Source organism: Hyaloscypha bicolor, assembly GCF_002865645.1.
Source record: "Hyaloscypha bicolor E unplaced genomic scaffold K444scaffold_87, whole genome shotgun sequence".
NCBI lineage: Eukaryota > Fungi > Ascomycota > Leotiomycetes > Helotiales > Hyaloscyphaceae > Hyaloscypha > Hyaloscypha bicolor.
The window spans coordinates 1,112,344-1,138,849 of NW_020194589.1; the positions used below are offsets into that span (position 1 = coordinate 1,112,344).

A 26,506-nucleotide genomic window follows, 5' to 3' on the forward strand; every position below is an offset into this window, starting at 1 on the left:
AACCACAAGAAAAATGGCTTCGGACAGCCGCAAAATTGACTTCGGATTTAGGTCGGGCAAGGCGAGCTTTGATAAAATTTGAGCAGGGGCCATTCGCTTGCGTCACCCTATTGAGCTTAGCTTAGTGTCGGCCAGAGGTTTTGGGCCCCTAAAAGAAAGCTTAACAAAAGCGGCTAGATGAGAACGAGTCAGATCCCCTCCAATCATAGTGGACGAAAGGATGTTACCCCTGACATTGACACGAAAACAAATTTACTTTCTGCTGTACTCACAATCACGACGAAAAATCAAGATGTTTACTGTTTGCAGAACTATTCACAAAGTCTCTACTTCTAAGGTGTGTGTAGAGGTTACCCTTCATGACCGTAAACGCCATGCAATCCAGAGAAACAAAGAGACGCCATTACATGTGGGGAAGGAGAGTACAAAGCATCACTGAGCAAGCTGCCCAAGCGTCTATTTTTTCACCTCTCCACCAAGCTCACAGGAATGAATGAGCGATGCATGCTGAAGGAAGTTCGTGGTCTCGTCTTATCATGAGGCATCGTTACGCTTGAAAAGCAGATGGTTTTTGGGAGACGAAATGGCCGAGTCGAGTCACGAATAACAAGTTCGAGAATGAGGACCATGTGGAATCGGAATCGTGAATGTATGCGCGGAAGTCACATAACTGTATGACTCGCTCCTCCAGTGTGGAAGCTGCGCGATCTAATAAAGTTGCTGTGTTGTAATGGCGGACACGACATAATAGAGTAGGATGTACCAAATTGAAGACGTGCAGAGGGGCCAAATCTGGTCCAAAAAATATACAGAGAATCGAAATTTTGTGCTTTTGGTTGCGAGGGGTTTGTAGTATCGAGGGAGCTTGCTGGGATTTCGTAGCCTATCCACTGATCTGGACCATACGCTTGAAGGACTCGCGAGCCTCGGATTGCATCTGGGCGGCGACGCTCTCAAGTGAGGGAAGAGAGGGGCGAGGGGCGTGCATCGACGGGAGCGTAAAGCCCTTGCTCATCTCAGCTTGGACGAAGAGGGCTGCACGCTTGTATCGGCGATCACAGTATTTCTCGTAGACGGCAGAATGATGCTTGTTGGGGTTCTCGCAACATTCCTTCATCATGGAAACGAGGGGCCGGATTTGGGTCCAAGTATACCCGGAGTAGTATACGTGGGTTGGAGTCTGAAAAGATTAGCAGGAGGCTGGCAGCGGGTGCAGAAGAAACATACCCAATCACCCTTCTTGAGCATCAGACGAGCGAAACAGTGAGCACCGGCAGCAACGTAACTTGGTGGGCTTCCTACGAATCGCTCATCCATGATGGTAACCTCCAAGAAGTACTTTGCCAAGGTTCGGGTCTCCAGATCATAGTCGTCAGCCTTGCTGATGCGTCGAAGAAAGCTCATTGGTCCAGGCCAGCCAAGCTCGAACGATAGCATAGTGAGCATGAAGCGTTCAGCCTTCAGAATCTCATCAACCGAGTAGCCACCATCAACCATGTAGACGATCTCATTGACGGAAGGGCAGTTGATCTCCTCATACTTTGCAGCAACAAAGATGGCGGTGGCACCGACCAACTGAAGCTTGCCCAAGGAAACAATCTTGCATGACAAGAATCTGTCAATGTAGTTGACACAGAGAAACAATGTTTCGGGAAGCAACGCGAAGCGGTGGTGAACTTGGATGAGCCAGTCCATCAAGACCGAACGCATCGACCACTGAATCTCGGTTTGGAGATCCATGTAGTGGGCATTAGGCAACATCTTGTTCTAATGGACTGGTTAGTAGGATGTCTTGAAGATGTAAACATGACATGAGGTAACATAAACAAAGGCCGCGTGAGCGGTCGCAGGAAGGTCCCCGCATGGTCTAGGCGCAGGAACGCGTGGCAGACCGACCTCCACAATCAGGGGAAGCGAGGGACCGAGAATAATGCGCAAACTTACCTCGAGTTCACGCATGTACGCAAAGATCTCGTCACCGTATTCAGCTACCATGGCAGTGTCCCATTGCTCCTCCTCAATCTCCTCAATAGGGCGTGAGGCCTGGACATACAACTTGGCAGCAGCAAGCTCGTTTCGGACTTTGTTCGTGACCTTCGGGAAGAGAACGGTGGTAGCACCTCCTGTGGTGTTGTCGCCTCGGGATGGGTTCGAGTGGGCTGTCATGTAACCTTGCTCGTCGTACATCTCCTCTTCATCCTCCTCCCAGTACTCTTCGGGTTCGGAAACGAGAGGCGGGGCAGGCAATTGGCGCAGCTGTCTCTCAATAATCTCCTTGGCAGCGAGCTCCTTCTCCTCTTTCTCTAGTCTCAATTGTGCTTCGAAGGCCTCATCAGAGGTTGTAATTTGGACTTCCTGTGCGTCTTCGTAGGCAGGGTCGCTGTGACGGGCGTCTTCTTGGGATGGGTCGACGTTGATGTTGTTGGGGAGCTTGCTGAGGGTTCGTCGAAGAGAAGGTAGATCTGGCTTAGTGAGAGGGTTGATTTGAGGTTGGCTCTTGTGCTGTCGAGGATCCAGCGATTGGTGAACGGGGGGTACAGGTGCCGAGCCGGGACGCGTAGCTTGGTTGTCATCGATCTGGGAGGGTGGAGCATTCTCTGAGTCCACGTCCTTGTAAATCGACGTGTTCTTCTTTGAGAGTGTGCATTTAACAGCAGTTCCTTTGACTTCTGGAAGAGCTCGAGGAAGATTTGAGATTGGGTCGGATGAGGGGGCAGAAGTGATGCTCAATGGTGCCTTCGCACCAGCACCGTTTAGGGGTCGCTGTGCAGGTCGGAGGAAGGCAGCTGATTTTTCTTGAACTGCAACTGGCTTCACGATCTCTTGATAGACCTGCTTGCCAGCGATTGCCGAGTCATCCTGTACGTTTGACAAGCTCTTCGCCGTATTGCTGACATCTCCAAAGGCAGTTCTCTTGGCCGCCGCCTTGAGACCTCCTACCTGCAACATGTTGGAGAGTGTGCCGGTAGATTTGTGTCGTTGGTGAAGGGTTTGCTTGGATTGAGCAGGCGCGGTATTCTCGTCGGCTTGAGCGCGAATGGCTCGCGCGGGTCGTTGTGGCTATTGTAAGATGAAATGTCAGCACGTTGTATTGGTACAGCAAATTTGCAGAGGAAATGAGGTTGTCGAGGTGATGTGCAGGAATGCGGAAGAGATGCAGTCGCGAATCGGCAAGCGTGAATATCACCGCGGACAATAACAAACTTACTCGCGCGTCCATTGTGGAAGCTATGCTATGTAATTACAATAGCCAATGCTAAGAAGCCAGTGCAAAGTGTTCTGGCTTGTGCTGCAATTGATGCTCGAGGAAGGTTGTGCGGTGCAAAAATCGCGTCCCAAAAAGCATAGGATTCCCAAAGGTGTCGAGGACGTTCTGTGCAAGGGAATAACTGAGTGGTGCTGCGTCCTGCAGAGTACTTGGGGAAGTACGGGCAGAAGAAATCACGACAGGCCCATGTGATGAAGTGCGGAGGAGGTATTTGGGGAAGAAGATGTTGTGGAGGTGGAGGTGGTGGTTGGTGTGGTGTTGAAAAAGGCAGATTGAGTACTCACGAGCTGGCCAAAACAACAACCTGCGCGATTGATGACTGGGCCGTTGCTATGGATGTCAACACAGACCCCAGTCGACGCTAGGGCTGATTAGAGCTTAGCGGTTGATGCGCGGGTCGAGCCGAGACCAGGCGCGTCTTCCTCCACCGCGACCTCGACCCTTCGAAAATTCCAAAACTCTCACAAAATATTCACACAGTTGATCTACATCCCCCAAAATCCCGATTAATGATACACTCAATGCAGTGCACCCTTTAGGAGCTCAATTTTAAAGTTTCTATTCGGTTTCGTTGTGGTAGCGCAAGATATACACATCTCACGCTTATCGGTTGGCGGTTGGCACGCCTCTCACGCCAAATCACGTGCAGTACCTTTGCAATGTACTTTCATCCCAACTGGACTGCAAAAACCTCCGCCATCAAGCTGCATCAGTATATTAACTTTCCTTGGTCATTGGCATCTCATGGGGTATCCTAGTGCTCTTTTCCACCATCGTTCGTGATCACTTGATGGGGAAATCTTAGCCGCCTCGGAACACGGCCTACCTGGACGCTTCAGCGCCGCCGAGCAATGCCACGAAAGCCAGTCAAGCGGTCTTGCAATCCTTCCCAGATCTCCACTCTGGAACGCTCGGAAATCTTGGGTTCTCAAGGGCGTATCGTCCGTCGATTGGTGCTGAGTAGTGACGGAAAGCTTCGTGCCTGGATGGCACGATTAGCAGGTTCTGATTTGCCAAAGCGCAAAGAATCTCAACCGACCTTTGCGCTTATGGCGCAGACCACATGTCTTGCCCCCCTATCAGCATGCACTCGGTATTGGCCCGCGACGTAGCTGCGTGACCGACCTTCTTTGTTTACGGGTTCAAGTAGAGTAGCTTTTCTCTGCATCGAGGTCGTCGGTCTGGCGGCCGAGGACCTGTTGGGGATGGCGAAATCTGCGGTTGTTCATTGGGTCGTCGTCATCAAATTCTCAAACCACCACGCCGGACGAACAGGAACCAGGACCACAGGGCCACAGACCCGGCCACGAGCAGACCACAACAAACTCATCCTTCAATCATGCCAGCCCAATCAGGATTTCTAGGCCAATTCGCTGTGATCGCATTGCACTCTCCCAGCCTCCAGAAAAGTCACTTGGGCCGTACGACACGACAAAGCCTTCACACACCCTTCTACTGCCGGCCTAACCTGCAGCGCTGCAGATCCGTCCAGTCATCGAAGCACAAGTCAACTGCGGAGTCCACCGCAAGTCGCCAGCACCCTAGCTTTTGATTGCCCTGCCGGCGCCATCACCGCAAGAATGGGAGGCGTTGAATCTGCCGTAGGGCCTAAGAGCTACAAGCACAGAGATTACTTGAAACTCTCCGCCAGCGCATCCCAAGATCCTGGGGCGCAATTGACATTTCAGATTGCAGATTGCACTTGCACCACCACCACCACCACCACCACCACCAGCACCAGCGCCAGCACCGCGCTTTGCTCACCGATAGTCAGGAGGGAGACTCGGCGGCTGACGGACGGCCGTCTGCCTGTCGAATGCCCTTTGAGATGTTCGAGCTCCAGGATCTCGTTCATTTCTAAAAGAGTCAAGACGTCAAACGATTGCATTTGAGGGTTACACATGATCATCCTCACCACATCCTTGCCTCAGACGTTGGCGCATGCCATCATTGGCTGGCGCAGCATTTAGTCAAGTACTTGGCCACTGCTTTTGACTTGTCTCGACCACGCCTAGACAGCAGTGGTTGTTTGCGCTCGCATGCGCTCGGTGATCCCTGGTGACCTGTGCTGCTATTAAACATGTGCAGGCAGTCTGATATCTGGTGGATGTTTCTAGATAGGCAGAAAGGCCCTCCTCCCTCCGAACACGGGTGAGCGGGAAGACTCGACGAACGAGGCTTTTTCACCAGAAATGTCTCAGTTGGTAGGCATTGGCAGGTAATATCCAGACAGCCTTTTACGACTAGATTGCCGTGCGATCTGTGCATGCTCATAGACTTCTGAATGTTCCTGATATGGGAGTGCAATGAGTAGGGTGGGCGACGACAAGCAGACTTGGTGGGGGTACGTGTGTTCGAGGATAGATAGGAATTTTGAAGAAAAGGACTTTTCGAAGCATTCTTATTATTAGAATTCCAGTTGAGACAGTTGAAATAACGAGTTCCTGGAAAATATGTAGTTGTTCAAAGTTATGTTGAAGTGCATGCATAAAATCTTGAAGTCTGAGTAACCACACAGGACTCCGCTTGCCGACTTCTCTCCTCTTCTCCTCACACACACCGGCGGCTTCTTGAGGAGGAACGCACAACTAACAAACCAACAGGTGAGTTATCAAATACCCATTTCATCTCGTGGCAGATCAATCCAGACCATCTGGGACCTTGATCTCCTTGAAAATCATCTGCTAATACTATTTCTCCACCGCAGGCCAGCAAGACGCCAATTCGAACGCACGACGACTTCAGATGCGTTGACAGGCCTCCCAACGGCATCCTTTTCGATCAACTGTAGGTTTCCATCCTTGATTGATCGTATGCGATCAAGCATTCATCTTATTTCACTCCCCATGAATGCCCTGTTCTCTGCTGCACCGCTCCTCGAGCAGAGTCAGCCCCCGAAGCGCCCAGACGCTGCAGCGCACTCCCCATTTCCATCATTTCTTCCGTCCCTTCATCAAATCACTTCCTAATATCATCTTCGAGCCTACAATCATCAATACTGACAACTGTTTCCATCCAGGTCGAAAATCCTCACGACGCTCGTTCCGTTCTTGTCCGTCCGCCTGCTTTGCGACAACCGCCTCGCCCGCCTGCACCGAACCTCCGTATCTGCCATCCACACACATCACTCGATTTGGTGCAGCATCAATCGACCATAAAACAGTCCGCCAGTAGGGGAATGGAACTATCCAACCTTCTATCTGGCCCAGAACCCGCAAACACACAAGATCAGTTTCACGACACCGCTGCTCCTACTCGCCCACACTCGTACCCGACCCGGAACGCAATGGCGGGCATGGATGTGCGAACTGGAGATCACAGAATGGCCACACCACCTGCGGTCTATTCTGGATCCCATTCCAGTTCTACAACCCCACACAATACAAACATGTCTCCATTTGGGAGCCCTACCCCCAAGAGCGTCGCATTCGAGCTCCTCTTCCCCGAATCACCCCAATATCGGGCGCGCCTCCCTATGCGAGTGCAGATATTCCCCCACGATACGACCGACTCGATTGTAACAACAGTCAAGAACTTCTACGGTCTGTACGCTGGCCCTGGCGGTGCCAAAGGCGTCTCCTTCGAAGATGAACAAGGAAACACCCTCATCGCCCGGTACGAGAATCTTCGAAACAACATGGTCGTATACGTTCGGGTCATCGAAGAGCCTTCGCAAGCACTTGGCACATATGATCCATCATCCTATCACTCTGGCTCGCCGGTGTTGCCACAGGCGTACTACCCAGGTGATGGCCACCACATGCCACCACCACAACCGGCACAGGCGCTCAACTATGGGCAACCCCTTTCACGTCCGACATCGAGAACTTCTCGCAAGCGAAGCATGTCCCCAAACCAGGGGCGTGGCCGTCGGAGCGCGTCTGCGAGCACGAACCCACCGCCTATGAAGAAGAGTCGGTCGCGATCAGGCTTCAAGAGCCGTGGATCCAGTGCACACGGGAGCTTCGCAGATAACCACAGCGATGGGATGAATGGATACAGCAGTGGGGATGGAGCACCGGGCTCTGTTTCTAGCAAGACAAAAAGTGAGCACATTGGCAACACAGAGATCAGTTTGGACAACATTGTCGAGGGTGGAAGACGCAAACGGGCCAAGTTCGAGAGCTCTGTACGTGCAAGCCATGGGCCTCAAATATTTTACTGGATTGTTTGCTAACATATAATTTATAGGAGCTGCCACTCTTTGCTCCTCCGCAGATGCCTGCTGCCACCTCGAATTCCTCCGTTTCACCTGCTCGTCGCATTGAGCACCAGCAACCAGTCTTTACCTTTGCACACCCCTCACAACACCCTTTCTCGAATCCTCAACCTCTACAATCGCCACAAAGCTATAGCAATGGTTTTGGACAGCCTGGGTTGTACACCACACCCGCCGCACATGGTCGGCGAACACGGGGAGGATCTTCATACCCGCCCAACAGGCACTCGATTGGTGCAACACCAAATGGAAACAACTCAGGCATACTCCCTACACCTGATCCAACTGTTGGCAGTTGTATGTCTGAGGAAGATAAAGATGTGGCTCTCCAGCTCATGAGATTGGGCGAAATGTCAAATATCTCCCATGGCCGCACTTCTGCTTCTACATTGGATGACACTTTCAGTGGCAGAGCAGACGCCGCTTCCTCTACTGGAGCTACCAGTGACGGAGAGAGCGAAAGTGAGGATGAGCTGCCTCCTGCTCGCCGACAAAAGCTTGAGGCCAGCCCAATTCTGCCTCCTGGTGCTATCTCCAAGTTCCGCAAACACTTGGACGATATTTTGCCAAGCCAAGACAGCACAGAGCCAAGCGGAGATGAAGGCGACTGCGAAGATGGCCTTGATGAGACTTTCAGACTTGGTGGTCCCGACGCCGCCACGGATATCGACCGGAAGCCAAAGATGCACAAGTCCAAGAGTGCACCAACTGTCATGGGCAAGCCTCGCACCAGTGCATCTGGAGCCAAAGTCAGGTCCAGCAAGTCCAAGCAGCGGGGACCGATGAAGAAGAAATCCATCAGTCTCCCAGGCAGTGCAAAGCCTATCTCCCCGACATCGCTCCCGTCACAATCTCGCAAGACGTCCAACGCATCGGCCTTGAACTTCCAGCACCAACTCGGTGACGACGAAGAGGACCTATCTTCCAAGCCCCGCTGCCAACGATGCCGCAAGAGCAAGAAGGGTTGCGACCGTCAACGTCCCTGCCAGCGCTGCAAAGATGCTGGGCTAAGCGCAGATCAATGCGTCAGTGAGGATGAGGGCAATGGCCGCAAAGGACGATACGGACGCCACATGGGTGTTCCCGTCAAGAAAGAAGAGCTGCCTGTGGAGACAAGCTTCATTGCTCCCTCGATCATGGCCGGCGGTCAAGGCAGCCCCGATAAGAGCAAGAAGAGAAAGCGGTAGGCGGCGGAATCTCGACCAATCACCAGCATCACTACGAGTCATTGCCCTCGAGGGCATCGAAGTAAGATATCGGCAACACTTCTTTCGTGTATTAACGATTCTCTCCTCTCGTCTGTCTCGGCTTATTTAAATCTCCTCGCCTCTCGGTACACCAAAAGCGCTTACCTTCAACATCTTCGCTATTATGCGATTGGAATGTCCTCTCGTACACGTCAACCATGTCATCCCACTCTCCTTCGGCATTCTCTCCATGTTCTGCTATGGATAAGCATGGCGTTCACTGTTTCCACCTCACTTCTATTTCTGTTTCTCGTGTTTGTTTGGGGCAAGCGTGGCAAGGTTGTAATTTGGGATTGGTCTTGGGCGGCAGGATTGCGGCTTTGGCTTACGGGGGAGGCAGGCACACACACTCCTTATGATTGATGCATGAACATATTATACGATTTTCCTTTTGTTTTCGTTGGTCGTCCGTCGGTTGTTTTCTGTTTTCTGTTGCTGTTTCTTCGGGTCTTCTGCGAGTCGCGAAAGTGACACACATCTTGCGAGCAGTGGCCGGATTATTGCTGAAGGGGTGAAGGGTGAAGGATAAATCACTGCGCGATTGATTGAAGTTGATTGAATTTGTCTTTAGGTGTGGGTTGGAATGGATGGGATGGGGTAGGGTGGAATTTAAAACAACGGAGCGAAATCAACAAGGTCAACGAACGGATGGGCGGAACAAATCAATCAAGGGCTTTCCTATTGTTTATCAACTTAAACTCAAGAAATCAATACAAAACAGATTCAAGAAACAAAATCCTTTCCTCCTTTCTTCCTCTCTGCTTTTTCCTATCCTCGTCCGACTCGTGTTTCAATCCTAAGTAGGAGGGAGAAACGGATATTCTTCCCAGAGCGTGAAACCGCCACTCAGCAGCCATGCACCAAAAAAGGTTCGAAGGAATCTAGACCCTGGCAGTCAATCGGCCAACCAGAGCGAATACAACTACCCCGCTTCCTGCCGGCAACCGACACCTAAAGTAAGCTTGAAACGTGACAGGCTCAGCAAGCTGTTGCTTTCCCGCGATGCATGCATGCATGCGCGCGGGCTCGATCCTCCAGTGAGCTGTGCTCTTCGGCATGTCGTCGGGAGGCGAGGGAGGCTTGCCTTCATTGGGCAATTGCTTGAGGTCCGTGCGACAGGGGGTCTGCACGTGATGAAGGATAATTCCACCTCTTCTTTACGCAAAGGAGATAGATAACGATAGAGATGTCGAGATGAGAGGGTAGAATGGTTAGAGCTTTTGAGATACATTTTCAAGAATCTAGGTAGGAAAAGATGAGGTGTATCACGTGAGAGGCGGTAAGGGGCGGAAAATAGATTATCCCCCTCCCGCCACAAACTCCCTCACTTCCGCTCTCTTCCTTCTCCACAAACCTTCACAGAATTCTAGACTCACCTCCTGCATCTCACCGTCTGACATCTTGCATATGTTGAGATAAACGTTAACTTAGAGTTTTTTGGCTGAGTTTCCCACGAGCAGGGGACCGGTTCCGGGGTAGTGCCGAGGGGGTCTCGAGAGTCTGGAGCCGAGGGAGAGTTCCCCGCCGTGCTTTGAAGGGGCGGGATGGGGCGGCGAGGTTGAAGCGCGATGGAGGAGCGGAGAGGGCTGAAACACCGGGGGTTCAATGAGGAAGGTCAAAAGAGGTCAAAAAGTCCGAGAGAATTGGCAAAAGAAGGTGTTTTGTGCCGACACTTCAACACATTAGGCGGCCGGGCTTCCTTGCTTGATTTACTGACAAGCAAGGTGTTTATGAAATCTTGATTTGTTAGGCAATCTAGTCTTTACTTTCTGTCCCCTCAGTTTTAGCCCTTTTTGAAGTTATTCGGCCTCTTTTCTTGGAACCGACATCCCTGTGAGACGAAAATCTCGTAGGAAAATTGAACATTCGACTAAATCGTAAAATATCTCAACACAATATAACTAAGCTGGTCCAAACACTCTAGAACAATGCTCAACGATTTCTATTTCCTAAATATATAGTCTCTTATCGAGAACTTCTATAAAGGTTCGTTTGATTCCTGTTAAGTCCTTAGTACTTTGACCTGACCTCATTCACGTGATATATTTGCCACGCCTTGGTAAGTCCTGGCGGCTCTGAATCTCGGGCAGAGATAAGAACATCCAATTCAATTCTTTTGTAAATGGAGTTTTAACGATTTTGCTTTAAAATAAGTTGAGAGTTACAGGAGAGGTCTGCGGACCAGAAGTGTTCTCGGCTATTGTTGCCGTTATGTCAACCTCCTCAGCCACACTGCGGCTGATATATATTGTGGCCTTAGTCAGGGAGGAGACATGCGTCATTAGTCACCAGTCAGCCCTTTATTCAAATATAATCACGTGCTTTAATGAGTCCCGTTTGCAGATGGATCCATTTCTAGTGGGGTCCGCAAGCCATTTCTGGCGACCCAGAGTTAGAATAGTAGCAGAGGCGATTTACGCCAATATCCCGTGCACTCCACTTACATGCTTTAGAGTCATTGATTTGAAAGACGTTGCATTTCTACTTTTGCTTCTCTCAAAAGAGTATAAAATGACAATTAATCGCAATAGAGGTGGACAGGGAAGAGGTTAAGGGAATCTTTTAGAAAGCAAACTCCATAAATGTTACTCGTCCAGACGGATAACCCAAAGCAATAATGCTCCCATGCACAGCGACGTGGCTTGGCCGATACTCGAAAGGAAGCCAGAGAATATTTTCCATACCCCAGCTTACCCATTGGTCCTTGATAAAGAGAGATTGCGGAAGATTCGGTTGAGAAACAGCTGTGCTATCAGAGTGAAATGTGTGATATAAGGGCCCTCTGTTTGTTTGTAGGAAGGTCCCATCATTAGAAAACGAAAGGGTCTGAACAACGGCGCCAACCTTGAGCGTTTGTAGAACCGCTCCTGAGCCAGCATCCCATAGCTTGGCGGTCCCATCGGTTGACGCCGATGCCAGCAGTTTGCCGTCCGGCGAGACGGCGACAGCGGTAAAGTGCCAATTACCTTCGAACGTCTGTAGCGTTATTCCCCTTGTCAGGTCCCATAGCCTGATCGTTTTTTCCGATGCCAACGCCAGCTTCTTACTATCCGGCGAGAAGGCAATAGCGAAAGAGAAATGTCCTGGATGGCCCTCAAGCGTCTGTAGCGCTGCTCCCGTGGCCGCATCCCGTAGCGTGACTATTCCATCCTTCGATGCCGAGGCTAGCTGCTTGCTGTCTGGCGAAAAAGCGACAGCGCGAACCCAGTCCGAATGTCCTTTGAGTATGTGTAACGCCGCTCCTGTGGCTACGTCCCATAAAATGACCGTCCGGTTCGATGCCGACGCCAGCTTCTTACTATCCGGCGAGAAGGCCATAGCGCTAACGTATCCATGGCCATTAATCATCTTTAGCGCCGCTCCCTTGGCCGGATCCCATAGCCTGACTGTATTATCCCACGATGTCGAGGCTAGCTGCTTGCCGTCTGGCGAGAAGGTAATGGCACTAATCTCCTCCGAATGGCATTCGAGCGTCTGCAACATTGGCCCTATAGCTGCCGTGTCCCATAGCCTAACTGTGTTGTCTAGCGATACTAATGCTAACTGCTTGCCGTCCGGCGAGAAGGCAATAGCCCAAACCCCACCTAAAGAGATTTTAAGCGTTTGCAACATTGCTCCTGTAGCCGTGTCCCATAGCCTAATTGTTTTATCACTTGATACTGATACTAGCTTCTTATTATCCGGCGAGAAGGCAATAGCTCGAACGGTCTCCAAACGGCCCTTGAGGGTTTGTAGCGCTACTCCTGTTATAGGGTTCCATAGCATAATTGTCCGGTCTCTCGATGCCAATGCTAGTAGCTTGCCGTTCGGCGAGAAGATAATAGCACCAGTACCGCTCGAATGGCCCTTAAGGGTTTGTAGCGCTGCTCCCGTGGTAGGGTCCCATAGCCTGATCGTCTGATCGTCTGATGCCGATGCCAGCAGCTTACCGTCCGGCGAGAAGGCAATAGCATTAATACAACTTGGACAGTCCCCAGGCAGCTGTAGCGACGCTCCCGTGACCGTATTCCATAGCTTGATTATACCTTTAAATAATACCGATACTAGTAGCTTGCCGTCTGGCGAGAAGGCAATAGCATAACGGCCGCTCAAATAGCCCTTAAGGGTTTGAAGCGCTGCTCCCGTGGTAGGGTCCCATAGCCTGACCGTCTGGTCGCTCGATGCCGATGCTAATTGCTTGCCGTCTGGCGAGAAGATAATAGCATCAACACCGCTCGAATGGCCCTTAAGGGTTTGTAGCGCTGCGCCCGTGGTAGGGTCCCATAGCCTGACCGTCCGATCGTTTGATGCCGATGCCAGCAGCTTGCTGTCCGGCGAGAAGGCGACAACCCTGACGTAATACGAATGGCCCTCGAGCGTCTGCAGCAAGGCATTCCAATTATTCTCGACCTTCGGTAGCCTTTGTACCCATTGGGGTATGTAGTCTTTAAACTGCTCTCTTACTTTGCTCATTAGCGGCGCGAATATGAGCGCGCTGCAGTACGTCTGAAGGGGAGCTTGCTCGATCGCTGCCCGGTTGTAGAGGACGAATCGCTTCGCATCATAAACAAATTCAGCTAGTTGTGGACAGCTACAGGTCTAAAACAAAATGTCAGCTTAATATTCGTATTATGCTAGAAGCTGGCTACCGTCGTAATAGACTCCAAAGAAACGATAGCATAGACCCCTTCCGAAACCTTCTGCATCCAGCCAAGAGCCTCAAGCCAATGAAGGAGATGCTCTTGGAGAAAGTCATGCACTTGGTCGTCGTCGCGAAGCTGAGCGCCGCTCTTGTGAAGATGCTGAATCCAGTAGAGGCATGCATACTGAACCTCAGAAGAAAGGCTGCGCTGAATTCGACTGCTCTCGACGTCGCTTACAAGCACACCGGGAGTATTCAGCCCACAAATGTCTTGCTTCAGAGAAGCTGACATAAGCTGTATACAGCTGTCAGCTAACGCCTGATGCGCATGCTTCTCGTCCACCCATAAGTTTGGATTCTTGCACCTGTCGTTATTAAGGAGAAAGTCCCGAAATGAAGGGTGGTGGAGACGAAGCGAGCAGTTCTGGTCCTTTGGAATATCCAGGATAGAGTGCAGATCCTCTAGCGTCTGGTTAATGTCCTCCTTCAGTAGCTTGCTCAAGGAGTATGCAGAAAGCGGCGAGAAAAGAATAGCTAAACTTCCAAGGATATGTCTCAGCATGCGATATAACTCTCCTTTCTCCTCGTTTGTGTATTCTGGGGCAATGGAATGCTCCAGAACCGTAGTATAGATCTCGTCGAGGTGCTTCTCCGGTACTGTCACAGCACTGCCACTGCCCTGAAGAATTATATCCAGTCGTTTTGCTGCGAATCGTTTCCCTTCACGGATAAATCGACAGGCAGTTGCAGCCCAAATGAACAGTCCACTTGCGATCTGAACTAAATTTCCAATGACCTCTTCGCCCGCATCCAGAGAGCGTTCCTGTCCGATGAGTCTGAGGTTGTATTCCAGGAATACAGAGATATCATGGTCTATAATCGACGGTGATATACTGTGGAGAACAAAATCCTGGTGCTCTGAATCCGGTATCTGATTGAACCGATATCGGATTGGAATCTCAGGTCTACTTGTCAAAAAGACTCGTAGCTGGATTCTCTGCATTGATCGAGCTTCAACTAAGAGTTGCAGAATCATCCGGATATTATTATCATTACTACACTCATCGAGCGCATCAATGACAAGAACGTAGGAAGAATGGCAACTGTTGTCTACCTTCGATAACGGACGGAGGACAAGCTGGGACCATTGCTCCCGTAGTGACTGGTGTATAATATCGCTCCGCTCTCTCACAGCGTCGCAAATGTACCGACGAAGAGTAGGTATACTGTTCGCAAGCTGTATAGCAACGCTTGTAACGAACTTGCCAGCATGGCCTACGTCCCCACCACCTTTTGTGAAGAAGAAGCTAGCCCCAAGCCGGTTCTTCTCAAAGTATCTCCGCGCAACAGTGCGGGCAATGGTCGACTTTCCCGTTCCAGCTAAGCCACTCAGCCAGAAGATATACCGCTTATCTTGTCCGTCAGCCCTGTATGTATCTTGTGAAGAATATCGACGCGGGTATTGTCAAGGCAAGTGGGTTCGTGTTGTCTCTGGTACGAATTGAAGGGTGCATCGACGGCGAACTGTAAACCATCGAGCGAGTTATCTAACCATCAGTCACCAGTCAGTATTCGTCTTTACTATAGACCTAATGCGAAGAAATCCATATTGTGGACTTACTACTATGTGTGGAGATTCCAGACGAAAGCAGCCTTGAACGATCGATGCTTGAACACTTATCGATCTCTTCTCGAAGCCGGCGAAACGCATTATTCATTCCCTCGCCATAAATAAGTGGCATATGTATGTCGAAAATGCCTAGCAGAGAGTAAGCCTTGTCTTCTTCGCGCTTAGTTTCACGCTTTTTTGCCCATGATAATCGCTCAGTAACGCTGTATTCAAACAGAGTACTCCCTTCAAGCGCCTGGACAGCCAATCCTGTTACCTCGTGGATTATTTGGCCCAACGACTTCTTATCACCGATTCGCTTGCCCTCTCGGGAAAAGAATTCAACCGATGGTGGAGCAATAAGCTCTTGTAGTGTCCAGCCTCGGGTGAACCATCTGCTCTTCCGAAAGGCCGCTTCCCATGGCTGGGGGGACAGGTTGTTCTGATTGTGTTTATTTGTCGAAACATCTGACAGATATACGTAGCATTTAGCCGCATTGCGATACCAGCGAAACATGGAGTTAATAGCCTCTGAGAGCTCGGTGTTGTTCGATTTGTCGATGCAACAAGTGTCCACCCAGAAATATTCCAGACTATCACGAGCGGCTTGGTCTGCGCAGAACTGGATCTTTTGATATCCTGCCTTAATATCCCTAGAACTTTCTGCCAAGTCTATGAAGGTGACCTCTTCATCATCATCTCCCCAAGTATGCGAAAGTATCGCATAACGCGGGATATCGTCGATCAGGTCCTTGGTCAAGCTGAATTCGCGCTTGCTTTTGCGTCGCAAAAGACGCATCTCTGAGCGCGGACAATGAAAGGCCTGTTCGATTATTCCAGACAGGGGAGTATCTCAGGTGAACCAGCGGAGTTTCAAGAGCAAACCGCAGTGGAATGCTAAGGATCCGACGTCAGAACAAAGGTGATCAAGGCCTGAAATAGAGGGGTTCACTGGCCAAACGCCCAAACTTCTCAACCGCCCAAACCCGCAGTTTGACCACAACAACACCATAATTTAAAGAAATTAAGCTTGAAGCCGGGCTATTAAGGGCATTCTTTATAATATTAGAAGTTTTTAGAATTTTGGAAGCACTTTGAAGAATACGCAAAATTTTGGTGGGGTAGCAAACCCTTATCAGGTACAGCACCAGCAGTACTCGTACTGTATTACTTAGCAAGCGAGCCCATGGTCGGGAAAATCAACATTCCGAGGAGAGTAACTAGTTTATTATTATAGAAAATTAAAATTTAGCTTACTTTTACTAGGGCTGTTTAATAGGTACCTTGTATTTAATAATTATTAAGTAAACTTTGACTTACTTTTAGTCACGTGACGACTTCTCATAACTACTTGTGGCTATTCATGAGTATATACTCCACTCTACTCGGATTATTAGAGCATTACGCTACTCATATCCTACTCACGCTACTCATTAATATTCACGAGTAGTATGAGTAGTATGAGTAGTTCTTTGACACACTGGACATGAACTCAACAGACCTTACTATTTTCAACCATTTCGCCACCCTCACTCTGTCCGAGGTCCATCTCAGAGGAGAAACACCTTCGCCCAACATCATGTCTCTTTGCACGTATTATTCTAACTTTTCACGTACATTTTCGAGTAGTAACACCGACGGATAGGATCATCCCCAGGCGTCTCTGCCCTAGAACAATCTAGCCTTACTTATTCCATGTACGCAATTCTCAGCAGCACCTTCAAACCAAATTTTCCCTCGAGACTTTCGCGGCTCTCCAGAAGATTGGAGTGATCCTTTCATAACTCGTTCTCCTAATGCTGGCCGGTATCTGGTGGCGATGCAAAGCCATCGTATTCTTGGCAAACCACTTGGCGTTCTTAATGAACGCGGTAAGTAGATTTCTTAAGCACAATAATACTATATCTTCAGGTTGTCTAGAAGGACAATCTTTCCCAAGTATACAAGCTCCTTGAAGCGCAAACTATTTATCATCTTCTGCTCGATCTATTCCACGAGAAGTCACAAGTGGACAGACCCTTTAGCTACTCGGGCGATATGGAAACGTAAAGTCAATTTAGACCCGCGGCACTCTGTCATCCAAGACTGGGTCCAAGACTTTTTTCACCATCATCCACCCTGTGTCACCAACAACGCTTCCTGTCCAAACAGGCTAATCGATGTTGGCCAAGCGGATGGATTACGACCCCCGAAGTTTATGGAAACGAAAACGCTTCGTGGTAATGAGTGTCGACTTTACACCACGTTAAGTCACTGCTGGGGACAGAATCAAACCCACCTCTCCGAACCATGCAATCTAACAAAGATACCCATATGGAAGGTATTTTGTTCAACAGCTCTCTAAAACATACCAAGATGCGATTGTGATCACTCAGAAATTAGGCATACGATATATTTGGATTGACTCACTTTGAATTGTACGAGACGATCCTCTCAATTAGCAAACCGAAGCCGCGGATATGACGTCCATCTTCCAGAGATCCTTTCTAACTGTTGCAACTACTTCTGCAGATGATAGCTCTGCTGGGTGCATTTTAAGCTCCCCAATTCGACGGTGCGAGTCACTACCCCTTCAGAAGATCCTAGGGATTGTTCTCCACTCAATCCTGTACGAGGATATCCCGCCGCTGCTGATGACTCCAATGACTGTTAGAGAGCCCGTAAATAAGCGAGGCTGGGTTTTCTAAGAGCTCGTTCTTTCCCCACACACAGTTTATTTCACGAGGAATCAATTCTACTGGCGCTATCGATATCGCTACAATTCAGAAGATGGCATCTTTGACCTCGTTACTCCCAGCTTTGAGGCGTTTATTGGACCACCATGCAGTTTACAGTCTCCAGCAGAGGAGGTGACAGTACCGTGACACTATGGTGGCACTGGGTCAACGATTACACCTCTCATGGTTTGACTTACGACGAAGACAAGTTTTCACAATCGCTGGAATCATACACTACCACGGCGCGATTACTGGCAAACTGCAAGCACAGTACTGTAACGGATTACAGCATCCTGTATTGAGTCACGTGCTGAGCACTTGCTCTTCGCCATGAGCCTGGATTTATCTCTATGTGGAGAACCAGTTCTTGTGGCATGTGGAACTTGGAGAAACAGGTGGGAGGGATGGTAGAGTTCCTCTTGTCTACAACTCGACACATGCAAGGGCGACCTACCACAAGTGCAGATGTTCCCAATGTACAGAGCTGGAGAGTAGCTTGAACGCAGGAGTCATGGAAGACAAAAGTTGATTGATGGCATATATACTTGAATAGGGGAGTACCAATATATGATGTGAATAGACGCAACAGACTATGAAAGAAATCTTGGTAGCGAGCGACAGGGAGGTAGGTAATCCAAAGACCAACGCCTTTTTAGTGAAATTTCCTCTTGAATGCATTTCAATACTCAAAAACTCAAGATCCCCTTTGCTGACCCGGCCAATCCGTAAGATTATCAAAATCGTCCTGGGTACCTAGGTTACCCTGGCCAATGAAATAAGACGGTTGGAACGGTGGCCCACTGTTGTCCGTCATCGGAGCTGGAGATTCGAAGAATGGGGGATAAATTGCGCCAGGATTGATGGTCATTGGCCCTGACACATTATTGGGTGGTATTGCCCATGGATCTTGCATTGTGTGTTGTTGTGCAAGAGGAGGATAAGGATGTCGGAGAGCGGATGTTCCTGACATATTGTTCATGGTGGGTGGATGCGGCATTTGTATAGTCGCCGCCATTGGACCGTTATAGCCCATCCCGTCAATGATGCTTGGCCCAGGTCCAGACGCTGATGATGGAGCTAATATATTATTTCGCCTTGATGCCGCGCTTCTTTTGAAGTGGGATACTTTCTTCGTCTCGGCAGCCACTCGTAGACTATCTCGCAAAGCTTCTCGGTACCATTCCCGTTGCAAATCGAAGTCAGCTGGGGGCAATCCGTGCGCTTCTACTCTGGCGTTTATCATTGTGTCATGGATGAACAATATCCTTTCCTGGGCGTAATCAGAGCGGGGAGTTCCGTAGTCGTAGACTGAGAGTATGTTCAGTGTTGAAAATGGGAAAATTGGGAATCCACTTACAAGGATGCTCCAGAATCTTCATATTTGGTGCGAGAGTCGTGAATATCGTGTACCACTGACCAAGCTCGAGCTTGGAATTGGCTTTGAGCTTTGACGAGCGTCCATTCTCGTAGCGTGGAATATTTTCAAGCACCCATCGCTCGCGCTCAAGATTAGGAATACCAGACGGTCCGCCTTTTTTGTTTTTGAGAGAAGTTGTGTAGACGCTGAGATTGTCTTTGATCTGTTTCCACATAGTATCGTCGAGTTCTCTCAGGAGAGGATTATTCGCATCTTCAAGATGATTCTCCTTTTGGTGCTCCTGTCTTTGAGCCTTCGAGGAAAACTCATCGGCACAATCGGGGCAGCGAATCGCGCAGTCTATATTAAGTTGGTGACCTTTGAGTTCATCCTGATCCGGGAATTCGTCCTGACAGCGACTACATTGCAGTGGGTTGACCTTTCTGACTTGTTTGGTGTGAACGTTTTGCATATGCTCCCTGAATTTGATTAGTTGACCCACTTACAAGGAACCGAGCCTCCGAAAAATACATACTTTAGGTGCTGAATAGAATTCCAACCTGGACCTGAGCAAGATCGAAACTTCTCCAAGGTAACTTCATTGACCGAGAATGTGCCGGGGGCAATGGCGTTGTGAATACATCTGAGCGGGCGCGCCTTACTACCTTGTGAGGAATTGGATCTCACGGTACTTTTAACCAACTGATTCGGATCGTCTTGGGATATGCTGTCATCTCTGGTTGGGTTAGAGCCTCCGGAACCACTGCCTAGACCTTCTTTGGAATTAGTCTGTGGATGGCTGACGAGTCGGAAATATCAAACATGGATGGGTTTAATGTCGATCGTTCAACTAAAGGCCCTAACGGAGCAAACCAACAAGACAGGATCAAGAGACTGGTTGACAGAGAAGGGAGCTGAGGACCTACTTGGATTGATTTGTTCTAAATTGGAAGCAGACTCGCTCCGCTGAGTGCCGCTTGATGATGGAGAGGGTCCATTGGACGATCCAGGGCACTCCGTGGGAGCCCCGCTATGTCCCACGAGGTTAAATGCCTCGAACTCGAGAAGGTCAAGTAGTGAGAGTTCGTGAATCTCGTCGACTGGTTCGCTGTGCTCAGGCGATGAATATTCTAGCTTGCCGATAATGTTCTGGTAGAATATTTCTGCGACAGCTGGATCGGTCCTTAACACATCCTCTTTGATGAAAGCCTCCAATTTGTCGTCGTGGTTGGCTTTGGTTGTGCCCCCATTGCTCGAGGAATCTGACCAATTGGAGGATGTCTTTGAATTAGTGGACTCATCGCCTTCGGTTGATTGTCCATCTGGTTCGTGAGTTGAAGATGCATCCGGTTGGGATCCACTGTTTGAAATCGTGAATGAAGATCGATCTATGTTCTCCTCGTCTGATTGCGGTTTGGTCGCATTAGGGCTGCTGCAATAGGAGCTGTGGATCGTAAGTAAATCGGCCTAGCAATACCCGCCGTGTCAACTTACTGGTTCCCATTGATGGTAGTAAGAGGTACTCGCCAAGACTCAATTCCAATCTTGCAACAACCGACTGCCATAACAGGTTGATCAATCGATGATATTGAAGTGGGCCAGTCCTGCTGTGGTATACGTCGAACAATTGTCAAGTCGGAGAGATAAATGCTTTGCTCTGAGCCAATGGGACGGTAATGATCTGGCGGATCGATGTTCATTTTGTCGTTAGTCTCGGACATCCGCGTAGGAGAAGAGGAACGACCTGAAACCCATTAATTCATGCAAATGTTAAACGGAGAAGTTAAGAATGTGAGACTGACTAGACGAGGGGCTCGGAGAATGCGGGGTGCTAAAAACATGGTCAGACCAGCTTTCGAGACTATCGCTCCTCCTCGATTCTAGGCTCTCAGGGCTGTCACTTGTAAGTGCATTGACGACATCAGATGAATTGTCACTAGGGTTAATCATAATTAGCGTTGAAACTCTGCGCGGCAGAGAACTCCATGCTCACTGAAAATTTTCGGCATCAAAAGGAGTCCGGTCGTCAAGCTTTTGTTTCTTCCGTGTATAATCGTCTTCATTGGGTGGAAAACTGGGAATCATTTTTGGGATCGCTTCCTTGCCCAAATTTGCCGGCGTAGATCGGATGGGAACAAATATGGAACGTTTCAAAGTCCTCCGTTTGAACGGCTCTATCTTCTTATTGAATAGGTCCCAGTGTGCCATGGCAGGATCCCTGCGATGCCACTGCCGCGGAATGAAGCGAATGGTCACACGTCGCTGCCGTTTTGATCTCGTACGAGAATGCCTTGGAATTCGCTGGAGAGGAAGATTCGAATGTCTTCGCAAAGAGCGCTTCCTCATCAGCCCTCACCGGGGTTAATGTACTAAACAACCACAGTGATGTGTCGACACCCCAATAATACGGGGTCCAGCAAGGCTGCAAGTTGAGGATGACTTTGCGCTAGCACAAGGCGCTGAGATATAATGTTGGGAATTGGTGATGAACGGTGTGCGCTTTCAATAGAGAATGTGGAATTGGACGAGGCTGGCTGATAACTGGAAAGTGTGGTAATGGTCATATAGGCAAAGATACACGGGGAAACTCGACTCTTGCAGTTTGAAAGGGAAGTGATCTGCTTTTGAGCTCCTGAAGGTGGTGCCTACGATGGCTGAGCATAATACGTGATCGCAAAAATGGTCAAATCGAGCATACGTCCTTGACGCCTTGTCCGCGCCGAGAACCCCCACCACGAGCTCTCGCGGTAACGGAGACGCGTGGGCACCCTCTTCAATGACGCCAGTAAGCTGTATGCCGCAAACACCACGACGGGATTGACAGGGGCACGCATCTCCGCAGTGTGGCTTGTAAGCCGTGTGATATTGCATGCAACTTTGATGGGCTGGCTGGTGCCCGTCCCGTACCGCTTGGGCACAGAGAGGGAGGCGCCAGCAGGCGCCGTCTTTTCGCCGACTCACTTGGGTCTTCAGCAACTCGGAACCTACTATGAAACGGGGACTATCAAATTGTCATCGGTGACCAAAGTTGATGGTTTGCACGCCGTGAACATAGGGAGGCACACCGAATTTTGCTTTTTACAGTGCACGGACCAGTTGCTCATGTCTCGATCCCTGAAAGCTCCCAGTCGCCCTAACAGCCCTCAGTCGACGAGCTGCGGACTTTAGTGATGCAAAAGACTCTAGTCACTTGCGCGGCACTTGTGTTCGGTCGATGGCGAGGTTCCTAGCTCCCAACTTTTTGTAGACCACTTAACAAAGAGCCACGGCCCTAAGTGGCCCCCAAACCCGGCAGCCTGCTCGAGGTGCCTCCACGAAAGAACGCAGCGACAAAGATGGCATCATATATAGAGACTGAGCCTGAACACTTGGCCAGGGCCATATTCCCCATACATGTCCCTCGCAAGAGACATCTGCATTCAGACACTTTGGACACGCTGCACTTCATTCCAACGAGTCAAGGGATCTTCATTGAAGGAACCATCACGCCATGAGAGAGATCAGCGAGACGCTTGAGCTCCAAGTCCTGAAACAAGCAATGGAAATCATTCGCCAAAGACGTGGCAATGAATGCCACAACGATGTGGTCTGCGGAAAGGTATGTCCATATAACTGCTATGATATCGACAGAAACTCTTCTGACGAATCCTCAGCATTCCGCAGTGAACTACCAAGCAAGCCAGGTCTACGGCCTGCACATGCAAGGACCCAAGGAAAAGATAAGATGCAAAGCTCTTCACACAAAGTTCGGGCACCCTCGTCAGCGTCGAGTCTCGTCCCAAGGTGGCCTTTACTCGATGAGGGGAAAGGATGGGTCGGGAGACAAGCCAAAACCGAAGCCACAACCTATTGACCCAGGTAAGAAACCATATGCAGATGAAATGATACGTCGAACGCTAATCTTCCGCAGGCCAAGGCCGATAGATGTTTGTATAGATGTCGGGTGCTTTGAGGATGAGGTGGATTCGGATCTTCGGCAATGGAAGCGGGTGTTGCCATCTGCATGCTGTTCCATTATGGAGTTGAGTGTCTATTGTCAGCGTTATTGTGAAGTGCCACTGTAGGATTCTTTGACCGCCTTGTGTTGTTCTCTGCTGTGGGAAATTAGCAAGACGTCTCTTTTGGCGTCGGAAGCGGGGCAAATTGGTTGGCCCAAGCGACATACACGACAATAAGCAAATTAATTGCTTTCAAGGTCCTCGAGGACGCACGTTCGTCTTGTTTTGAGGGTTGGAAGTGGAGGGAAGAAAGGAAATGGCGATTTCCAAGTCATGATATCCACTTTTCCAGGGACAGCAGGATCGGAGTTCCCTTGCATGAACTGTATCAGGAAGGCACAAGCAGCTTCTACTGTCCACGAAATAAATCTTATGAAATCGAGAGCATCACAGCATGCGCTTCTGACCTTACGCCATTTAGAGAAACAAGATTCACACTTTTGAAGGCCCTTCATAAAAGGATCATAGCACATAAGGTGCAGGCACCCGCCGTCGCAGTACATCTCAGCACGCCGGCGTATTTTCACTCACTATAATACATCCGTCAAACTCGATGGATCTATTGAAGTCTCGTTTCTTGGCTGGCATTCGCCCACCACTCTGGAGTGAAAAAGCTTTTAAATACTTCATCCTGTCTTGAGGTTCGAATTGATTCTGTTGTGGGTGCACGTGATACACATCACCTGACTTGCCGCGCAAGTGGCTCACTTCCAATCGCCTCAAAACGCCACTCCCATCAGCCACCAAGCATCCTAAAAAATCAAGCAATTTTCAACGATACGCCCTCGCGCAAAATCGCCTTTTTCGTCCTCTTTGAGCTGTACTCTGTTAACTAATCATCTTTTATTCCGCTCTCTGCGGGCCATCCCCAGCTTCCCCGCAGTCCTGCATCCCATCCTGCCATGGTTGCAACCCCGACTCCGTCAGTCCCCGCTGCTCCTCCCTGTAAACAGGATTTTCGGCCGGTGCAAGAACGACCGAGGTCACAGCGAGCTGCTCGGAATCCAGCGATTTCTGTCAAATGACCGCGCTGTAGTGCCGTCAAATCTTTCTAGCTTCGGGTAGCACGATGCTAGTAAGGGTGTAGTTTTGAGTAGTGGGGCGCAACTTCGCTGGGCTTCTAAACTATATATTCTGCTCTTCCCCCAGCTCAACTACCCCTCCTTCTCTTCCCCAGACTCGTCCTCTCCTCTCTTGTCTTCCATATTCCATCCCATACTTCCTCACTTTCATCCTTTCTCCTCCTTGATTCTGGTTTGAGTCCAAAGGTGGGGAGGCAGAATGGCAGCAGATCACGCCCCCAACCAAGATGTGATCGACAAGTCGGCCGCAGCAGGGGCTCTCGCAGGGCCCATCCACTTCCCGCCCAAAGACGACCTCGCGCACACGAAGAGCATGAACGAAGTGATCCATAACGCGAGGTCGGCGACGGATAAGGAGCACAAAATGACGCTCTGGCAGGGCATCAAGTTGTATCCGAAGGCGGTGGGGTGGAGTCTGTTGATTAGTACTTGTATTGCTATGGAGGGGTATGATGTTTGCTTGTTGAGCAATTTTTGTGAGTGACACATCTGAAGGAAGGGATAAACTGAAAGCTGATGGAGAATAGATGGCTTCAAGCAGTTTAATCGGAAGTATGGGGAGCAATTGCCTAGTGGCGAATGGCAGGTTCCTGCGAGGTGGCAGGCGGGGTTGAGTAATGTATGACTGCCTCAAGAAATTCTGGGAAAGAGATGGATGCTGATGAAAACAGGGTGCCAATGTCGGAGAAGTCATTGGTCTTTTCATCAATGGTTTCGTCTCTGAGCGATTCGGGTACAGATACACGGTTATGACTTGTCTCGTACTCATCATTGGTTTTACGGCCATTTTCTTCACGGCTCAGAGTGTGATCGATTTGCAGGTTGCAGAGATCTTGTGTGGTATTCCGTGGGGTGTCTTCCAGACTCTCACGATCACATACGCCTCTGAAGTCTGTCCCGTTGCTCTTCGTGGATACCTAACCACCTACGTCAATTTCTGCTGGGGTCTTGGTCAGGTTATTGGCATCGGAGTTATCAAGTCTATGTTACCAAGAACAGATGAGTGGGCATATCGAGTATGCAGACCTTTTTTTACAGCTTCTCATTCCCCTAGTTCCCCTCCCTAAGGTTGAAACTGGAACAAATCGCTGACTTCCACAGATTCCATACGCCTTGCAATGGATGTGGCCCGTTCCCCTTCTCATCGGTATTTTCCTCGCCCCTGAATCCCCATGGTGGCTCGTCCGTAAAGGCCGAACAGAGGAAGCCAAGAAGTCTCTTCTCCGCCTGACCAGCACCAACAAGGAAACTGACTTTGACGCCGATGAAACAATTTCAATGATGGTCCACACCACCGCTCTCGAAGAGAAGATCACCTCTGGAGCCACTTACTGGGATTGCTTCAAGGGAACCGACCTCCGACGCACCGAAATTGTCTGCATGGTATGGGCCATTCAGAATCTTTCTGGAAACTCCTTCTCCGGATACTCCACCTATTTCCTCGAGCAAGCCGGCCTCCCAGATTACAAAGCCTACGACTTCGCCCTCGGTCAATACAGCATCAACATGGCCGGTGTCTTTGGCGCGTGGTTCCTCATGTCCCTCGGCATCGGTCGACGTTCTCTCTACCTCTACGGCCTCTGCGGTCTCTGCTCCATGCTCTTCATCCTCGGCTTCCTCGGTCTCGTCCCACATGAACACAAAAAGGAAGCCTCCCTCGCCACCGGCGCCATCATGCTAGTCTGGGCCCTCTTCTACCAGCTCTCCGTCGGCACAGTCTGCTACTCCCTCGTCGCTGAGATCTCCACCCGCCGCCTCCAAATCAAGACCGTCGTCCTCGGCCGCAACCTCTACAACGTCGTCGGCATCATCTGCTCCGTGCTCACGCCATACATGCTCAACCCCGGAAGCTGGAACTGGGCCAACTTCACCGGCTTCTTCTGGGCGGGCATCTGCTTCCTCTGTATCATCTATACGTATTTCAGGGTTCCCGAGCCCAGTGGACGCAGTTTTGCGGAACTGGATTTGTTGTTTGAGAGGGGGATTAGCGCGAGGAATTTTGCGAGCACCGAGGTGGATGTTTTTGAAGATGAGGTGGGGTTGAATAAGGAGGTTGTGGGGAGGTATGAGGAGAAGATGGAGGGGAGTGTGAGGCATGATGAGAAGTTGGAGGGATGATGACTAACGGGTTGACAGGTGAGGGCGGTTTGAATGATTTATGATGGGACAAGGTTATGGAAGTCTGCTGCTAGGCGGACTGAAGAGTCGCTAAACTTTGAGTTTTGCGTGTTTGGATTTGATTCTCGCACGTTGGGCGTTGGCTGGTCGCGAGGCTGATGGAGGGAGGACATGGCGTACGACATGGTGTACATATTTCTTGAAGAAATCACTTTTGAGCAGCTGCTGGAAGCCTATGCCAGTGCAGAAGGAGTGCAAGTGAAGGAATCA

General features: G+C 49.9%; 12 protein-coding genes across 12 annotated transcripts; 6 read left to right on the forward strand and 6 right to left on the reverse strand.

The window, feature by feature from the left end:
- Positions 1 to 661: 661 nt before the first annotated feature.
- Positions 662 to 3,101, reverse strand: K444DRAFT_415019 (uncharacterized protein). The gene is made up of 3 exons (XM_024872648.1): positions 1,945 to 3,101; positions 1,228 to 1,767; positions 662 to 1,180 (listed from the first exon to the last, which is right to left on the reverse strand). The coding sequence occupies exons 1-3, from the start codon at positions 2,947 to 2,949 to the stop codon at positions 884 to 886; spliced, it is 1,842 nt and encodes a 613-aa protein (XP_024735603.1). The 5' UTR covers positions 2,950 to 3,101; the 3' UTR covers positions 662 to 883.
- Positions 3,102 to 6,554: 3,453 nt separating this feature from the next.
- Positions 6,555 to 8,674, forward strand: K444DRAFT_630400 (uncharacterized protein; the record flags this gene model as incomplete). The annotated part of the gene is made up of 2 exons (XM_024883209.1): positions 6,555 to 7,397; positions 7,460 to 8,674. The coding sequence occupies 2 exons, from the start codon at positions 6,555 to 6,557 to the stop codon at positions 8,672 to 8,674; spliced, it is 2,058 nt and encodes a 685-aa protein (XP_024735604.1).
- Positions 8,675 to 8,772: 98 nt separating this feature from the next.
- Positions 8,773 to 9,209, forward strand: K444DRAFT_415140 (uncharacterized protein). The gene has a single exon (XM_024872649.1). The coding sequence runs from the start codon at positions 8,870 to 8,872 to the stop codon at positions 9,095 to 9,097; it is 228 nt and encodes a 75-aa protein (XP_024735605.1). The 5' UTR covers positions 8,773 to 8,869; the 3' UTR covers positions 9,098 to 9,209.
- A 1,002-nt stretch (positions 9,210 to 10,211) lies between these two features.
- Positions 10,212 to 10,507, forward strand: K444DRAFT_613570 (uncharacterized protein). Its single transcript, XM_024880375.1, has one exon. It carries the CDS (start codon positions 10,303 to 10,305, stop codon positions 10,474 to 10,476), a length of 174 nt encoding a protein of 57 aa, XP_024735606.1. The 5' UTR covers positions 10,212 to 10,302; the 3' UTR covers positions 10,477 to 10,507.
- A 688-nt stretch (positions 10,508 to 11,195) lies between these two features.
- On the reverse strand, positions 11,196 to 14,567 carry K444DRAFT_415180 (WD40 repeat-like protein). The gene is made up of 2 exons (XM_024872650.1): positions 13,363 to 14,567; positions 11,196 to 13,312 (listed from the first exon to the last, which is right to left on the reverse strand). The coding sequence occupies exons 1-2, from the start codon at positions 14,389 to 14,391 to the stop codon at positions 11,297 to 11,299; spliced, it is 3,045 nt and encodes a 1,014-aa protein (XP_024735607.1). The 5' UTR covers positions 14,392 to 14,567; the 3' UTR covers positions 11,196 to 11,296.
- Positions 14,568 to 14,944: 377 nt separating this feature from the next.
- Positions 14,945 to 15,763, reverse strand: K444DRAFT_531226 (HET-domain-containing protein; the record flags this gene model as incomplete). The annotated part of the gene is made up of 1 exon (XM_024874962.1): positions 14,945 to 15,763. One exon carries the CDS (start codon positions 15,761 to 15,763, stop codon positions 14,945 to 14,947), a length of 819 nt encoding a protein of 272 aa, XP_024735608.1.
- A 1,287-nt stretch (positions 15,764 to 17,050) lies between these two features.
- K444DRAFT_531202 (HET-domain-containing protein) lies at positions 17,051 to 17,378 on the forward strand (the record flags this gene model as incomplete). Its single annotated transcript, XM_024874961.1, is given in 2 exon segments — positions 17,051 to 17,284; positions 17,301 to 17,378. Coding segments are annotated over 2 exon segments (312 nt in total), but the record flags the coding sequence as incomplete, so codon positions are not given.
- Positions 17,379 to 18,163: 785 nt separating this feature from the next.
- K444DRAFT_415219 (uncharacterized protein) lies at positions 18,164 to 19,164 on the reverse strand. Its single transcript, XM_024872652.1, has 2 exons — positions 19,039 to 19,164; positions 18,164 to 18,951 (listed from the first exon to the last, which is right to left on the reverse strand). The coding sequence occupies exon 2, from the start codon at positions 18,922 to 18,924 to the stop codon at positions 18,376 to 18,378; it is 549 nt and encodes a 182-aa protein (XP_024735610.1). The 5' UTR covers positions 18,925 to 18,951; positions 19,039 to 19,164; the 3' UTR covers positions 18,164 to 18,375.
- On the reverse strand, positions 18,661 to 19,569 carry K444DRAFT_415205 (uncharacterized protein). The gene has a single exon (XM_024872651.1). It carries the CDS (start codon positions 19,508 to 19,510, stop codon positions 18,962 to 18,964), a length of 549 nt encoding a protein of 182 aa, XP_024735611.1. The 5' UTR covers positions 19,511 to 19,569; the 3' UTR covers positions 18,661 to 18,961.
- Positions 19,570 to 20,589: 1,020 nt separating this feature from the next.
- On the reverse strand, positions 20,590 to 21,651 carry K444DRAFT_415223 (uncharacterized protein). The gene is made up of 4 exons (XM_024872653.1): positions 21,032 to 21,651; positions 20,940 to 20,974; positions 20,841 to 20,869; positions 20,590 to 20,782 (listed from the first exon to the last, which is right to left on the reverse strand). The coding sequence occupies exons 1-4, from the start codon at positions 21,382 to 21,384 to the stop codon at positions 20,735 to 20,737; spliced, it is 465 nt and encodes a 154-aa protein (XP_024735612.1). The 5' UTR covers positions 21,385 to 21,651; the 3' UTR covers positions 20,590 to 20,734.
- Positions 21,652 to 22,528: 877 nt separating this feature from the next.
- Positions 22,529 to 22,962, forward strand: K444DRAFT_630402 (uncharacterized protein; the record flags this gene model as incomplete). The annotated part of the gene is made up of 3 exons (XM_024883210.1): positions 22,529 to 22,636; positions 22,692 to 22,896; positions 22,949 to 22,962. 3 exons carry the CDS (start codon positions 22,529 to 22,531, stop codon positions 22,960 to 22,962), a joined length of 327 nt encoding a protein of 108 aa, XP_024735613.1.
- A 1,176-nt stretch (positions 22,963 to 24,138) lies between these two features.
- On the forward strand, positions 24,139 to 26,502 carry K444DRAFT_613573 (maltose permease MAL61). Its single transcript, XM_024880376.1, has 4 exons — positions 24,139 to 24,594; positions 24,646 to 24,737; positions 24,790 to 25,134; positions 25,220 to 26,502. Exons 1-4 carry the CDS (start codon positions 24,318 to 24,320, stop codon positions 26,234 to 26,236), a joined length of 1,731 nt encoding a protein of 576 aa, XP_024735614.1. The 5' UTR covers positions 24,139 to 24,317; the 3' UTR covers positions 26,237 to 26,502.
- The last annotated feature ends 4 nt before the right edge of the window (positions 26,503 to 26,506 follow it).